The sequence below is a fragment of the Amblyomma mixtum genome, chromosome 3 (assembly GCF_055824585.1).
Source record: "Amblyomma mixtum isolate Tamu chromosome 3, ASM5582458v1, whole genome shotgun sequence".
Taxonomy (NCBI): Eukaryota; Metazoa; Arthropoda; class Arachnida; order Ixodida; family Ixodidae; genus Amblyomma; species Amblyomma mixtum.
Window position 1 is genome coordinate 181,572,308 of NC_143014.1, and position 17,222 is coordinate 181,589,529.

The 17,222-nt window shown below is 49.3% G+C and overlaps 1 protein-coding gene across 4 annotated transcripts in view; it reads right to left on the bottom strand.

The window, feature by feature from the left end:
* The window catches only part of LOC149352930 (uncharacterized), a 243,581-nt gene that overhangs the window by 43,530 nt on the left and 182,829 nt on the right, over positions 1 to 17,222 (bottom strand). For 3 of the 4 annotated variants that reach the window (XM_089582141.1, XM_089582139.1, XM_089582142.1), the window contains 2 exons: positions 8,155 to 8,520; positions 3,883 to 4,150 (listed from right to left, as the gene is read on the bottom strand). In XM_089582141.1, the coding sequence (XP_089438267.1) occupies positions 3,883 to 4,150; positions 8,155 to 8,457 (571 nt within the window). In that variant the 5' untranslated portion in view covers positions 8,458 to 8,520. The remainder of the gene's footprint in view (positions 1 to 3,882; positions 4,151 to 8,154; positions 8,521 to 17,222) is intronic. The other variant, XM_089582140.1, reaches the window with a different exon arrangement.

Genomic DNA, 17,222 nt, shown 5'->3' on the forward strand with positions numbered 1-17,222 from the left:
GACCAGCATTACAGTGCACGTACAGTTTCCCACAGAAGTTTTCGGAACTCAGAAACCACGACAAAGCTGAATTTTTTCGCTGCCTGGGGGCGCGGCCTGGCATTGAGGGCTGGACTATGCTGGTCGCATAGAGAAGTACGGGGCATATTCTTACTTTTGTGGCCGCATGGTTATCCTGAAAGTATAGTTAAGATTTTTCGTGATATCCGTGTTCCGAAAACTGTTGTGCGGGACGGTACGTCTGCAATGATACGTCTCCGCTATATATGCTTTAAAAATCTCTGATAACACGTTAATGCAAACACAGGATGCGTTTTTCTGGCGTCCAAATGGTTGCTACTGATTGTAGTTCATGAAGACGAAATTATGCTGGGAAACTGCGGATTCAAAAAAACTTCCATTATTGCGCGTTACGCGCGTTGCTGTAATATATGTGCTCCGTACAATAATTTTTTTCTTCAAAGAACAGCCGCCTTCGATACAAAGCACGTGGCTTGTTTGATAGTAGAAGTATGGAAAGCTGGGCGAGTTTGTAATAATTCATCATGGGGGGTACAGCGCGAAGAAGACGAAGGAAGAAGACTACACAGACGAGCTCTTGTTTGATAGCCCATGGCAGTGAGTTTGACGCCCGGTATATGAAGATGGCCTGCTAACTGCACTGCCGGCATTTTGCATTCTTTTCTGACAGTGCTGTAAAGTAATGCCAAGAAGTGATATATGTATTGCTCTTTCAGATGAGCGGCTACAGCATAACGGTAATAGTGAACCATATTTTCTCCCGCATCTGAGGTAATCTGGTGGTCTGTGGACTGGTATAGAACCTAGTTTCCCTTAAAGACTGGTTCACGTGCAAGCGACTGAGCGATTGAGCGGCCCGTCGCAGCGAAAATTTTCCAACTTGTTGGAACTCCGTCGTTCTGGCCACTCGAGCCGCCGAGACGGCTCGAAACATGTTTTTGCGCCACCGCGGCAGGGATCGCGAGCGTTTTCGCTTGCAAGTGAAACAGGCTCAACGCTTGGGCACGCGCCCTAACTAAACCGCAACTCCCATTCTTGTCTAAGACGTGCGAGCAATGCTTCTGCTGTCTTCCTACTTTACAAACGGCGTGGGTCAGGGATCCAAATGCCACAATATTTGAAACGTTCGAACTACTGCAACTTACTCAAGTGCTGTTAAATATCGTTTCTACAAAGCGGTCCAAAGCAATGATTGTAACGAAGGAAACATAAACTTCAAAAAATCCCATGGAAGCGCGTATACACTACACAAAGGTCTGTGCTCGTATGTGTACCGCTCCCCCAAACTTGCGAGCCGATAATATAGAAAAAAAATCCGCAAAAAGCAACATTGTTTCACTTGTATTGTTGCGAAAGCAACACTACGCTAGTCGCCGAGCCATTTCGCGAAGCTGATTAAAGGCCATACTGCACATGCGCGAGGAGCAGTGACGTCACACGGCGCATAGCTAGCATGCCGCCGCGGTGGCTGCGCGGGTGACTCAGAGGTGCCGCCGCCGCACTCGCCAGTTGCGCATGCGCAGTAGTGGCGCATAGCTAGCGTGCCGGGGCCGCCGCCGCGCGCTCTCCATCGCCTCTCTCCCTCTCCTCGTTGCTTTCGCAATCCTCCAGGTTTAACCAGAGCTAAACAACTGCCAATTTTATAAATTTACTTGCGTGGCACACTCCCCAAGGAGTTGCCGGATGGCGAAAGCTGCCTGCTGCTATCATTATTACCATTTTCCAGCATGCACCTTTGTGCAGCTGCGGACCATTTAAAGCATAATTCAGACCACAGTACTCGGTGTGGACGGCAACGGCCGACCAAAAAGTGCCGCCGACAGGACTGCTAAAAGGGTATCCCTTCATCTCGTCTGCTCTTGTATTTCGTATTCATGGCGTAAGGTGTCCCCGGACATTGCTGCTAAAAGTTTTAAAGGTACAGAAATTTTGAATGCAACGGGTGCAAACGAAGAATACTTCATTTACGGGAGTAGTCGGGCGCCGGTCCCGAGCAGCGGCGACAGCGATGAAGAACCTTATGTATCTGCAACCGCGCGCCGGATATAGCGTCAGACTGTAGGATACAATAAAGTAGTTTCCACGCAATGTAGTTGGGAAAACGAGCTGAAAAATGCCTATTTTGTGTAAAGACCCCACCCCGCCAAAATCGCGGAATTGCGGTCCTTAGTCGTGTGTATACGGTACCTCATTTTATTGAAGAATTCTGTATTGGATTACCCAGAAAGAACATATTTCTCTCCGTATCAGTCCTCAAACAAAGGCAGCAGTAATCGCGTTGCCTGTCCACATCTCAACCGCGTTCAATTTTGTTGAGCACTCATTCGGCGTGCCACTTCGACGGTACCGTGCCTGACACGACGCCTATTAAAACTCCGTTTTGCGACGTTTAAATGAACTCTGACAATTTATTTTCTTCTTTGCCACGCGTAGTACGAGCGATGACCATTAAAATTTTGTCGTGAACGCAGTCGCTTGTTGTCAGGGGCGCCCTGCTACGTCGGCCCCTGCTCGCCAGTTGTGTCTGATGTTCGTCTGGTATTTGATATTTGGGTTCAAGGCCATCTAATTATGCAATGAAGAAAAGTTTATAATGCAGAAATTTCAGACCCACTTAGTTTCATTGCAACGAGGTTTAATGAAGTGGCGACGCATGTCCTCCGCTTAGTGCAAGATTTTTTTTTTTCATCTTAGACTAATATATATAAAAGCATGATGCTCGGTGATCTGTCAAAGGGTTCCTGTTAGTAGGCGCACAAACAAAAAAACACTATCGCGTAATGTTTCTTCACGTCATGCCATGGGACAGCTCGGATACGGCACTATCCTTCTGTACGTTAATGGTCTGGGTCTTAATCAAAAAACGATTCTTTGCCTTTGATTCAATTCCGTTCTAATCATCGACGCCGTGGCTTCACCGCTTCCTTTCGGGCATTGACAGAGGACTAAAATAATAAAAATAAAATATACTTTTGTGTGTCTGCTGTGTGCGTGCGCTATTGTGGAGGTTTCGAAACGTTAACCAACGCTCTAACTTGGTCGGCGACCCAAGATTTTACCACTGGGTCTCTCTCTTTATCCTGAATAAAAAAACGCTGTATATTTATGCTAGTTTTTTCTTTCATTTTCTTTTTTTTCATGTTAGTGCTTTTTGGGTTCGCAGAGTTATAGCTCACCGTGAAGTGTTCCGCGGGGCTTTATGCTGCCCTCCTTCTTTTGCTCAAATGACTGGTGCGGCTGAAAGGGCGCGATATATTCGCGATAACATGGCAGTGGAGAAAGCGGTCAGCTCAGCTGATGTCCTGCATCAAGCGTCTTTGGATCTTCCACGCCAGCAGTAACGCCGCTGCAGCCTTAGCTGCTGTGTGCGTGAATTCGCAACAGCCCGTAACTATTAGATTGACCGACCGACCGACCGACCGACCGACCGACCGACCGACCGACCGACCGACCGACCGACCGACCGACCGACCGACCGACCGACCGACCGACCGACCGACCGACCGACCGACCGACCGACCGACCGACCGACCGACCGACCGACCGACTGACTGACTGACTGACTGACTGACTGACTGACCGACCGATTATTGATTGAATGATTGACTGACTGATTGATTATTGGTTGATTGATTTATTGACTGACTGATTGATTATTGGTTGATTGATTTATTGATTGGTTGATTGATTGGTCAATTGATCGATCGATAAATTTTTGATCGAGCGATCATTTTTTAGCCTTTACCCGTCATTTGAATGAAAAGCTGAAGATAACAAGATGCTCAAGGAAAAGTAGGAAGATATTCCCGGAGGCACTATACATTAAGTGTGCCATTCGTCCTTTGCCCGCCGCGTACTCACTGTCTAGGCACCCGTCGCCGTACTCGAGCGGCGGCGGGATGAGCACGCCGTCCAGAGACTCGGCCGAGTCGCCCTCGCAGGCCCCGCCGCTGCCACCGCTTCCCCGCGCCTGGCGGCCGCGGCACGACGAGCCCAGCTCCGTGCTGGCAGCTCCCGACGCGCTGTTCTCCAGGCTGCTGCTGAAGGCTGCCGAGTTGGCCATGGCCGCCGCTTGCTCGGACGCCTGGCGGCGGGGAGAGCGCCACGAGCGCGTTGGTTGCAGCCCGTACTCAGGAGATAGAAAAAACGCAACATGGAAGTTAGGTACGGGGAGGGAAAAGCATTATGGCATCACCTCAGTCGCTGTGCACGGATCACCTGCATCCCTTTCCGCAGATGGGCATTTTTCCAGCGCTCCGATGGAGGCTCAGCGCACTGAGTTTCGCTAAGAGGATCTTGCAGACAAAGAAGCCCAATGATGGTTCTCGTGTCCACTAAACATAATTCCACCGCAACCACGTAAGACTGAGAAAGCAACCGGCAAACAACAAGTTACGCAATTCTTTCTACGTTCTCCGTTCAAATGTTCAATTTATGTCGTAAGGGCATGCTAACGAACTACCATGCTAAGTGCGAAAGTGTAGCACGAAAGCGCTAGACGGCGTTTAGCTGATAGATGCTCCGTTCCCGGCGCAAGAGTCGCACCGGTTCAGGTGCGCAAGCCTTGGCAACCAAAACTTATTGCGCTGCATACCGAAGAATCCATGTGATATGAGCTGTAGCCTCGATCAGCTCCTCCGCCTGCAACATTATTTTTATTTCTTTTCCTTTCTGACCACAGTACGTTCTCTCTCTAGAACAAGAACTGCTCACGACTTCGGCGGCTGTAATATTTCAGAACTTTCCTCCTCTACCCACCTCAGTACAACTCCTCACCTGCGAAAGCACACAAACACACTTATATCTGTACATGAACGGTTGCCGCCATTCAACCGCAAGTTATTTTTTCATTGCAATGGCAGCTTTGCATATTCAGAAGAGGCCAGGACGTTTGTAAATCTTACTCTGGATGCCATGCTAAGGTGCTAATGCTTTCAGTGCGTCCGTTGTATTCCACTCACATTAATCAGCGCGTGTGTTCGCATCTGCATTCATTATCTTCGATTCCTCGCAGTCAACTTGTGAACTGGCGCAGCTACTCACGTTCGCCAAATAGACGACTTCTATGAACGCAATTAACATGCAAATTAGACATTTGTCTTTAACCGAGTTCAAAACCAAGCTCCCTCCAGGAACTACTGCGCCGTTTTCCTACCCTCTGCCACTTAAATATTGACTCGAAAATCCTGCGCTAAAAATATAATACTGTAAGCGACATAATTTTCGCGTTTTTCCCAAACCGCGCAAAACTCGCGAAAAATAGATCCCGAGAATAACATATCGAGTTAGGATACGGTAAAACATAAATCTGATATGAACACATTGTCTCCTCTGAGATAGAAGCGGAAAATGAAGAGGCAACTCTATCGTCAAGCTATGCTGAAATGGAGGTGTTTAAAAAAAAAGAGTAATCTCCTAAACACGTCCTCTGAGTTCCTGTCCGTTCGTTTGCTGTCTCTTTGATTTCTTCATGTCGAGCATTCCTCCTATCCGTGAAATATCTGGTACCCAGCGACGAACACGATACCCGTCATAGCCTTTGACGGCCATCGCGAGTAATGTACTTCATGCGCAGCGTCAGCAAGGTGAGTTTACGGATAGAAGGGATGTTCAGACCCTGTCTGAAGCCGCGAAATTCGGCAGGTATTCGAAATACTAAAGAAAACGTCCTTTTTTAAGAAACATCAGAAATCTTTGTGTTTTCGTTTTGTCTACCGCCAAGCTCCTCCCAATGTGCGCGCCGCGAGAGTGGTGCACGATGTCTCATTAGCCACGATCTGTTCTTGCAACGTCAGAAAGCCTGCAGACCACGGGAAAAAGAGTCTAACCAGGGGGCCTGCCGCGTTTGCTTCACGAAATTTTCTGTTCGCGAAATATTCTTAAACTGCGGCTCAAGTCCAATTCGTGAAATAATGACCTCGCGAAAAATAAGCCACTTACAATATATAAAAACCGAAGCACGTTTCAAAGGTGAGGAAATAAACATTAAAGGCATAGATGTTAATCAGGCCTGGGTTTCCTAGTTAGCACCGCTTCGTACGAACCATGCTAGTTCGTGCATGCCGTGTTGAACCAGTTAGGGACGCACACACAATGCAAGACTGGTGCATCATAAGCGAAATTCCCCGTTGCGTAAGATTCCTCACGATCTAAGGCGTTTCAATAAGCGCTTGCACAAGATGTAAGGGCTTACTTGAGCGTAATAAAAAAAATTAAATACCGAGCCTGGTAGTTGGTTATTTAAAATCTGGGGTCTGCGCCTGGGTTATGGCATGCGACGTAGTCTGAAATTCTTCAACGCGGACTGACAACACACTGTTCAGGGCCGTTTTGTACTTCGCCCCCCGCAGGAATGCGGTCGGCGTGGCCAGGATTCGAACCCACTTGTGCACCATTTCCCAGCCCGAATTTCGGCATTGCAAATGAATGCGACTTATGCTAGGATCCGCTTACTCTACCTGTATCGCGCTAGTATTTGCTGTGAGCCCTTTTTGTCTAAAAATACTTGAAAAGAGAAAAAAAAACCTGCCCGTGGCTTAATTAGTAAGATCTCCGTTCTGCTAGCAACAGGTAACAGAGTGGTACACGTTAGCCAAAGATTTTTTTTTTTTTGCTGGCCTTGCCTAGCGGACGCATCTACAATTTCGTTAATATTCACGTGCCCAGCTCGCGGGCACACGATACTTGTACGAGATTGAGAGAAGGAATTTCCTGCACATTTAAACGCAAATTTTGATTGTGTAGGCACGAACGGGTGCTATGAATGTTGCAGCATTCGTGAGTTATGCTTTAACAGGCATCCAGAACCGCGAACTGCGTACTGCAAGCAGCGAAGCAGATCCGAAATAGCCTGGACCACTGCAACGTATTCCGCTATAGTTGCAACCGAAGAGGACGGTAGACCCTAGTACGCGACATCCTTCAAGATTCTGGCAGAATATTCAACTCGTTCGCCGCGAAATCATTTTCGTCGTTCGATTTGCGCCGCCAGCTCCGTTCACAGCGCTGAATTTCTGTGAATATTTACGGCCGCCGAAAATCTCACGCTTCACGCCGTCAAGCGGACTCATTAGAACCGAGAGTCGGCAATTTTGATTCCGTGCAAGGGCGCAATTGCCCTTTTTATGAAGGTTTCTGTGAAGAACAAAAGATAACTGCAAGTTCAGCGACCTCCAGGAATGTGCCCGGAACACGTATAACTGCGCACAAATGGAGCCAGCACTGACCTGAGATTTAAACGTCCCTTGCGTTCAAACTTAGTAGCGAACTAAATGCAAAGAGCTTAAAATGAATCTTGTCTCTCTACAGACCTCCGTAAATTTGTGGTGTGGTGTGCAATCTGATAGTCGTCCGATGCATTGCCATCACGTACGAATAAGTCTGAGCACCGAATCGTGCGGTACTTGTGCCGATTATGGCAAAGCGGTCGGCTCCTAGAGGTGCAGAGGCTCGATACAAGCGCGTCGCGCCAACAGCGAGAATGACCAGTCACTAATGTATTCACTTATTTTTTTATTTTTATTGCACTAGGTGATCCAGGTGACCTGCGACGTTCTTTGCACTCTTTTTTATTTGCGAATATCCGAGGAGATTTGTTTTTTAATCACTTGCCGACTAAAGCCTCCGCGGTCGCTCATTGGTTATGGTGCTCGGCTGCTAACCCGAAAGACGCGGGCTCGATCCCGGCAGCGGCGGTCGCATTTCGATGGAGGCGAAATTCTAGAGGCCCGTGTACTGTGCGATGTCAGCGCACGTTAAAGAACCCCAGGTGGTCGAAATTACTCGAGCCCTCCACTACGGCGTCCCTAATAGCCTGAGTCGCTTTGGGTCGTAAAACATTACAAAAAAAAAAATCTCTACTGAACTCCTGATTTTTTCCTATGCAACAACCATCCCATACTGTTGGGGCGATAATGTTAACAGAAAGGCGATGTCCGTATTCCGCACGTACCTGGAACGAAATTCGGCCAATCAACTGTCGCATAAATAACGCTCCGCGCTGTCATGACAATTTGGTAAAACGCCTTCGTCCAGGACTAACAGAAAAACTGCACACTCTCTTGAGCGCAGCGCTCCTTCGCAACTGCCTCGTGTTAAACTTGTGCCAAGCCCATTTCGGCGAGGCCTCCTCACCTTCCGGCACATGAACCTCCAGCCGTGCTGCGAGGAGGCCTTGTGCGCGATGAGGCCCAGGGCGAGCAGCCACGAGCGTGAGCCCAGCTCGTCCTGTGCGGCCAGCACCAGTGGCGACCGGCCCTGGCACACCAGGACCAGCGCGTTAGGGAAGCGCTTCGAGTCCGACGTGAAGCCCACGTGCACCGTCTGCGCCAGGTCGAAGCAGAGGCGGCAGCAGGCAGGCGCCGCCGGCGGGGGCCGCGCGCCGCCGCAGGCGGACGCCGCGCACTGCGACAGGGCCTCTTCCTGGCTCGTGTACATCTCCAGCAGGGGTCCCCGCTCGCTCGTCTCGTCCTTGAGCACCAGGAAGCGCTTGTGCCACGCCTGCGGAGACAGGCGCCAGCCAGTGTGAGTAAGAGGCGAGTCCACGGCGGATGGGCGGCGGACTGGTCCAGACCCTTATTGGATTGCGCAACCAACGTACAGTCTGAACAACCAATGTACATGGTGACAACACAGCACAAAAAGACAAGGAACCAGAGTAAGAAAGACACAAGACAGGCGCTGACTCGCAACTAAAGGCTTTATTTGCTAAAACCTTCTTATATGAAGGAAACAGGCAGAAATATACAGCACAAAACACACACAAAAACTAAAACTAAAAACTAAAAACACCTTTGAAAATGCGCACGACAGTCAAGCGTTATGAAGAAAATCCATCTCCTTATCAATTAAGGAAACTGATGGTTTGCTGACGCAATTTTGCTTGTCATTTTCAATGTGAAAATTGCGTCAGCAAACCATCAGTTTCCTTAATTGATAAGGAGATGGAGTTTCTTTAAACGCTTGACTGTCGTGCGCATTTTCAAGGGTGCTTTTTAATTTTTAGTTCTGGTTTTTGTGTGTGTTTTGTGCTGTATCTTTCTGCCTGTTTCCTTCATATAAGAAGGTTTTAGCAAATAAAGCCTTTAGTTGCGAGGCGGCGCCTGTCCTGTCTTTCTTACTCCGGTTCCTCGTCTTTTTGCGCTGTGTTGTCACCATGAATCCTCACCAATCAGCCCAGTTGAACGTCTTGCTAAACCAATGTACAGTGAACGGTAGGGGGCAGGGGGAGGTGGGCTGTTTGTCACGGAAACTGTGGTATTGAACACGGCGCACTTGCAAACTTTAACGCTTAGGCTTTGGATGTTCATATCTTGAGTATTATTGCTATAAGAGCGACGCGCAGTTTACCAATGCCCACGAATTATTCTGCGTAATTTTCTATTCCGATTGTGTTTGCTCATTGCTGAGGGCTCCAGCTTTGTAGCGGCGCTATTATCGCCCCGATCGGTCAGTCGGCGAGGCGTATTACAGCGAAAGGAATTCCATCGGAAAGAATCGCAAGAAAGTGCCGCGAAACACATCGCCTGCAAAAACCGCGTTTGCAAAGCAGTCATGCTCCGTCTGCTTTAAGAGATCACTGTAGGGTAGCGACCGGCTCGCCAAAAGAAGTGTTTTCAGGCACTTTCGCTCTCTGCTGCATTCAGTTCATAAACGAAGTGCGAGGAAGCTTTTCTTGGACACAGTATTCAAATAAACGATGTGATGTTGACTCCAATTCCGGCTTGGTTACACAAGATTTATTTGAGCCCGTCACAGTTATGCGCGTTCTTCCGAGTGACAGTGTGAGATGAGGCAGCACTCGGCATGAGTTCTTTGCAACTTTGCAAAGTTTAGCAGCTTTGAAAGTTACTAAACATCGCTGCACATGCACACAGCACTAAGGACAAGCTCCAGACATAACTCCCACAAAAGTGCCGAATAAAAGAGGTATACCATCGAGGCAACTGGCATGCCGTTTTGTCACTTCCCTTTTTCTGTAACACAGCAGTTAGCCGATTCCTAGCCCCTTTGCCAAGAGCGAAACAGCCATCTGTTCTTGTAACTTGCGTTCCGCTCTATCCATCGTATCTGTCAGTTATATTCACCAACTAACCCTACGCTTAACTCTCTTCTCTCACTGCTCGGTTCGAGCGTCCAGCCTGAGCGAGACAGCTACTGCACCTTTTCTTTCCTCGTAACCAACTGTTACTATTAACGATTTCATTCAACCATTCCATTTCATAAATTTGAGAGAATTTCATTCCCTCCAAGTCTCTCCTTCCTAACCTGTTTTGGAGTCATAAATGAAGGCCGAGAGTCCCCATAAGTCGGACAGAGGAGACAGCGACGCTTTCATCACGGTCGATACACTGCGGCAATATCGGGGAATGCCTGTCGCATCCCCTCCGTTGGGCATGCGAGAAAAATCTGACTCGTCGGCGCCGTCGCGCACGCTCCTCGTCCGATGCCCAGTCGGCGTGCATCGTGTTGACCGAAAGGCCAAAGCTGCCGGCGGACTCTTTGCCCGCGGGGTGGCCGAGCTGCTGCCTCCGCTGTCCGCCGCTTTCGCGGCACAAAGGCGCGAGCTGCCTGCGTTGCGCATACGCGGCATCCCTGGCTCCGATAATCGCGCCTGCGATGGGAGACACTGCGGCGCGCGCCTGGAGCTGAAGTCGCCCTTTAACGCACAGCTCTAGGAGTGCAACGCCGCCTCTGCTCGGGGCTAGCCAGCGCGTCGCGTTGCTCGTGGCTATTGCCCGTCTGCTTGAAGCGTACGATACGGAACTCACGCGGCGAACCTACTCGGGCACTTTATCCTTCGAGTACATGAGATGGCACTGGGGCTTATGGGGTTCCTGAAGTGGCAAGTGCGCAACGACTTGAACACAATAACACCTCATGCGATCTCAAGGCAGTGCTTACGGTGTTAACATTTAGATCAGAGGAAACTGAGAGCGAAATTTGACAGCGGGAACTTTAAATGAAACTATAATAAAGCAAGATACCTCGCCTTGAACACGACAGAAAAAGATCGAAGCGTCGAAAATGTGCTATAGAAGCTAGGTGCGCACATTGTCTCCTCAGTAATAACTTTTACTTCACTACAGGAACGGCTAATTATACCATGACACTCACGAGGCTTCGTTAAAGTCAAGGTAGTAAATCAAGAGCAAGTGTGAAGGAGCGTTACAAGGTCAGCGCTGTTGCCAATCAGTAAACGACCTCCAAGTGTTCAAATAACTTAACGAATTATTAGTAAGGGAATTCGTTAATTGTTCAACGGTTTGTTTTATAAACTAGAAATTGTTGAAACTGAAACTAGAAATGCTTGTTTTCTCGTATGTTGTCTGTTTTGCACCCCCTCCCTTTTCCTTTCCCTGGTTCGTTTGTTTTTCAAATTTTTCTGCTCTTTCATTCGCTGATCAAATCGGCCTGCTTTCCTTTATTATTGAATGTCGTAACACGCACACAAACAGTCAGTTTCAACCTTCACAGCACCACCCTCCGACCGGGTGATATGTCATGATACGATTCATGTCGCACGTCAGTAAAGCACAAGGTCTCTTATTCCTACAATTAAACATCGTGGTCCAGGTTTCAGCGAGTGCCCCACGCAGGGTCGTAACCGGCGACTGCCCCTCCGCGGGCGCTAATACCGCTGCCCACTGTTGGTCGTGGCTTCCAGTCCGTATACATATTATATTGACACACGTACACGCGCCAGCGCCACCGGAGTGCCGCCCTGCAACAGGCGGGGGCAGAGCCGAGAGGGGCCGCCTCCGGAAACAATACGTGCGCGAAGGAAGAGCCGCGGTGCACGAGACGTGCCACGACCTGACCGTGTTCAGCGCGATTGATTAATTTTTTAGATGCACATGCTCCTTTCGCAGCGCGCGGGGCACGCCTGGACTCGATGCGCCGAGGCTTCCTCTGGACGCGGACGCCGCCGAAAGTCGTGGGAAGAATGTTCTGGCCCACGCTTGGAGCTGCGCGATGGACGCCATCCGACATCGACAGCGGCAGAACATGCACGGACATGGCCAGAGCGAGCACGCGTGCCTCAAGACTCCCAAGACGGGATACTGGATCCGGTAATCGGGTTCTTTCGGGGCTCGAGGACTGCATATCAGACGGCGTCACGCCCAGTAGAGGGTATGCGGGAGAAGGCAGGGATTGAGGGGAACTATATTGTCGTCGATTGCGCGGACCCCAAGCGATTGTTTCATGTGTGTGCGGGTGGGTTTGGAGGCGTGTGTGTATGTCCACATGCTCTTAGGTTTATGTGGGCACTTTTTGTTCTCCATTTGCATACACAATGTAATCACGCAAGCTTTGTGTGAAACACACTTTCCGCAAGTTTGTTTTCCAAAGGGTAAGGCAGAAATGAATGAGAAAAATTGAAATTCCATGCAAGGAACTGAAAGAAAACAATTCTTTCGTTTCCAATCGCATTAGTGATCTTTCTGTTTATTGCGAAAGCTGAAGTGACTTCACTGAGGTGCAAAGCCTTTGTTTCACTTTATCTATTTATGAATATATCATTCCATATCAACCACTCGTGTCATTATTAATGTACACCGTATGATCGCTCCATTATCACACGCAGAGCGTAACTGTACTGCGATTATATACCAAAGGTTTTAGTTGCACTGTTGGGGGCTAATGAACAGCGATAATACGAGCGCAGTGCATGCATTATGCAGTACGCCGTGTGCTGTGAGATCACGTGCTGGAAAACTTAAACTTACAGACATGGACAGATGAAGGTAAAAAGTGTCAGGGTGCTATCCTAGTTCTCCGTTTTTAGCCATGTTCCGTAGAACGTACGTTTCAGCATGGTTCTGCATCCTGAACCGCAACAAACTTCGGGAGGGCGCGAATTTTCAGGCCACCTTGCGAGGACTGCAACACAAAAGACAACACCCGACGGACAAAAAAAGGAAAGGAAGGCAACGGACACGAAAGCTCTCACCTACCTTTTTTTTCCCTCGTTCTCTTTTGCACTGTGTCTTTTGTAACCCACCATATGAACGCCGGCATTACTGTAGGCATAAAACATTCCATTCTCCCTTTGTACAAACTACGCAAGACTTTCCCCCGCTTCATTCCCTAAAGAAACGACATATCATTGGCCTTTTTTTTTTTGTTCCTGGCGTACCAGTGCGTTTGAGGTGAATGAGCGCACTCCCTGGCGTACACACCAAGCCTTAGAAGGCTAACTAAAAACTTTATTTCCTCAAAAGGATGAAGGCTCCCAGAGGTAGGTGGTTGGGTCCGCTAGTTCAGGGCTCCAGCTCTCTCGGCTGCCCAGCGAGCTCTACTAATCAGTTCTTGCTGACGTTCGAGCTGCGAGCTGGAAAACGCGGCTTCCCATTGCGCCGGTGTGGCTGAATTATTTCTCTGTATGACTGGTTTGCCCTGGAACCCTTATATCCTGTGGAATGAAGTGGGCCGCCTACCGCAGTGGAGGCCTTTGCTCGTGTATAGTGAGGATTTTGGTCTCAACTAGTTGGTTCGTTGATACAAAAGATTAATCCAGCGAGAAGGAACGAGGACACAAGAAAATACACAACATAGCGGACGTCAGCGCTCGTCCTGTGTTGTGTTTTATTTTGCCCTCGTGCCTTCACGTTGGATTAATCTGTTGTACAATCCTGGGTGTATTTTGCTGGGAAAGCTCAGGTTCGGTTAGGTGTTTGTGGTTGTCGCCAGGTTACTGATTGCTCCCTATCGAGGTCACTGTACGGAGGGGGGGGGGGGGGGGGGTACTTTTTCCTGGTGCCTTTCTGGTGTTCGAGAATGGCCCCGTATAGTCGGGTGACTGCACTGGGTTCTCCGTCACCTGTCGCCGCCCGGTTAGCGTATCTTCAGGAGCATGAGTCGTCAGCTTGGTTCCCCCCAACTGCGGCCATGTGTCTCAGGGCTCAAGTGAGGGAGTACCTGGTGCTCTTGTTGCGTCTCTTCAGGTTGTGCGCGGCGGTCATAGCTATGCGTTCGCTACTAAATCTGCTGTAGGCTTCCTATGAGTCCGTGACGATTCGTGCAGGTTCGCCACCCTCGTTGACCTGAATCATGGCGAGAGCGATAGCCAATTCCTCAGCCTCCAAGACACTTCCACCGCGGAGCGAGGCATTGCAGTCTTCCTGCAGTTGTCGATATACGACGTAAGCGACCGCGCCGTGTTGGTTACTGAATGTCGCAGCGTCCGTATACCATACGTTGTGTGTTTCGCAAAAACTCGTTCCTGGGCTTCGGCCCTGGCCGTCCTCCGTTTCTCCTGGATCCGGGGGTGCATGTATTTCGGGACAGGGTTAGCCTTGTATGTCTGACAGCATTTCCGTGCTATCGAGCTCTCTGATGGAGTCCGTATCGTAGTGCCAGCGTATGCCTTTGCCAGTTGTTTGCATCAAGCGCAGTCTCTGCGATGAGGTCCACCTCGATATGTACATATTTTTTTGTTGCTGATGCTCAGCGGCCAAAAACTTCTCTTTCAAGGTGGTCACCGGCAGTCCCAGCGCACACTTGTAAGTCCTCTTTAGGATGACTTCAATTTGTACTTTTCCTTGCGGAGAGGTACTTGGTAGGGGAGGCTGTAGACTATTCAGCTTACTACAAGGGCCTGTACCAGTCTCCAGGTGTCCTCTTCCTTCATTTCTCGTTTGCGGTTTGATACTCTCGAAATCATACATGAAATATGTGCCGTGACGTTGGTTACCCCTCTCATGGTGTGGTCAAATCTGCATTTGTTCTGCATCCACATCCTGAGAAATTTCACTCTGTCCACTTCGGGCATCCTCTTGCCATCTGTGTGGACATCGATGGCCCTGTCTGGGTCCTGCCTTTTCCTGCGCACTCTCAGCTGCTCTGGTTTCTCTGGGGAGCCAGTTGTGGCGCATACCATGACATTGTCCACATAAATGGCATGACGAACGCCTTGGATTCCCTACAGTAGGACGGCCATCTCGGTCATGGTGATGTTGAAAAGCATGGGAGAAATTACGGACCCTTGGTAGTACTCTTGTTAGGGACCGTAACGGAGTCCGTACTCAGTCCTCCGATTCCGATGGTTGCCGTTCTATCCGTCAGAAATGCTTTCACACACCAGTGCATTTTCTCTCCACAGTTGAGCCTCCAGCCCCGCCTGGTGGCTGATATTGTCGCACGTCGCCTTCAGGTCTAGTACCATGAGCGCGTGTTCACCGAAGTCCCAGCCTCCCTGGACATCGGTTTTAATTGCGAGGCTTCTGTGGAGCATTGTAAGGTACTGTTATGAGCATATTGATGGAAATGGACTGACCTTCCGATGCGTAGCAAAATCTTCCTGTTCTTGTGCTTGCCCCGAGCACTTAAGACTGCCATAAAAACCAATGGGGCGCGTTTTTGAGAATAAATAGCAGCAAACTGCAAGCGTTGCGAGAGGGAATCAGCAGATATATTGAATGCGGCGGTGCGATTTTACGATATGTGAATATATTGCGTTCATAAACAACTGCTCGTTGAGAAAATGCGTTTGTCCAAAATTTCTTGGTATGTTTGGAAACGCGCTCAGGAGTTCTTTCAGCTGAAGGAGTGCACCTTGCATGAACAGCGTCGGATGGAAGCCGCAGAGCGTGAGCGGAATGAGGTCGTTTCTTTGAGGTGGTTCTGCAGTCTGGCATGTACAACTCTCTGCAATCTGGCATGTACAACTCTCTCGTAGACTTTCCCTAGGCACGACGTGAGTGAGATTGGTCTGAGGTTGTCCAGGTTGGGTGGCTTGCGGGTTTCGGAATCATAACAATCCCCGCGTGCTTCGACTCCGTGGAGGTTGCGCCCCCTGGGCAGTGATGGTTGATCAGGTACGTGAGCTTTCCTACGGATTTTTCGTCCAAGTTCCTAATGACGGCGTTACTGATGCCGTCGCGGCCTAACGTCGTGTTCTTGATGGCTGACTGCATCGCTTGCTCGACCTTCTCCTATGTTGTGGGTGTGTTGAAAGTAGCGTTCTCGCTTTTCCAGTAGCAGGCGGAGCAGGTCGGAATATCCGCGCAGCCTACACATCTTCTTTTCGCTTGTTTTGAGTAATTCTCGATTCATGCCTTGATAGATGTGCGCCATGTTGTGCAGCTTCTTCTTGTTTTCCGGTCTCGTTTTAGTTGGGTCGATAGAGCTCTGAGGCGCGCCCATGTTTTGCCTATGCCTAGCGTGCCTTGCAGAGCGTTGCACTTCTGGTACCAGCTCTGTCGGGATAGCTGGCTGGCGTGCTCCTCGGCTTCTTTAGTGATTTCAGCAATTTTGGTATTGAGTTTCAGCTTTCGCCTCTTTACCAGGCTGTTCTTAGCCTCCCAGAGGTGGAGCAGATGCTTATCCACGCTCGGGTGTTGCTCGGTGAGGTTTACCCTATCCGTACATTCCTCCATGACCTTTTTGATGTTGCTACCCATTCGTCTAGGTTAGTGAATTCATCCTTGGCTCCTTCTCTATTTTGCCGGAAGACTTTCCAGACCATGATCCTCGCTTGCCCGTATTTCTTCCTGACCGGAACGGTCTCCACCTGCATTCGCAGCGTGCAGTGGTCGTTGCCCAGTGTCTGTTCCGTGTTCTCCCACGTGGCTGTTCTAGTGTTGTTGACAAAGGCCAGGCCCTGGCAGGAGCCGCGATTTATGCTATTCCCGATTTGCTTGGCCTCCGTGTGGTCTGTAATGAGACTGAATCTTCTTCGATCCACCTCCCTGGCTATATCTCTGCCTCCACATGTATCCTGTACATAGCGCCAACTTTTGCGCCATACGTTAATTCTCTAATCACGGCTAGACCATTGCCGTTAGCTTTGGTCTCGGCGGCGGCCAGTAGATAGTCGAAGTTGGCCTCCTTTTGACTCGGGGGGCTGTACAAGTTAAGGATAAAAAAGCTATCTTTGTTTCTTGTCTGTATGATAAGAGAAGAGGCTCTCATCAAATCAAGGGCCGTGATAGCTGTTTACGCAGCGTATAGATCCCATTGTTTCACACAAGAAATCGCACAAGTCTAAGGTCATTTTTTTGTTGTTGTCGTCTTTCATCAGAAAAATCACTACTTCTTTAAAGACACCAAGCGCGTCTAATCGAAATTACTTGACACTTGGCATTTCACCTTGATTTCACGTCCTCAACCTCATCTGCAACGCAACTATCTACTTACAGAAACGTAATGCTTCTGTTTCACCGCTCTTCCTTTCTTGTTCTACGGAGAACACAAAGAAC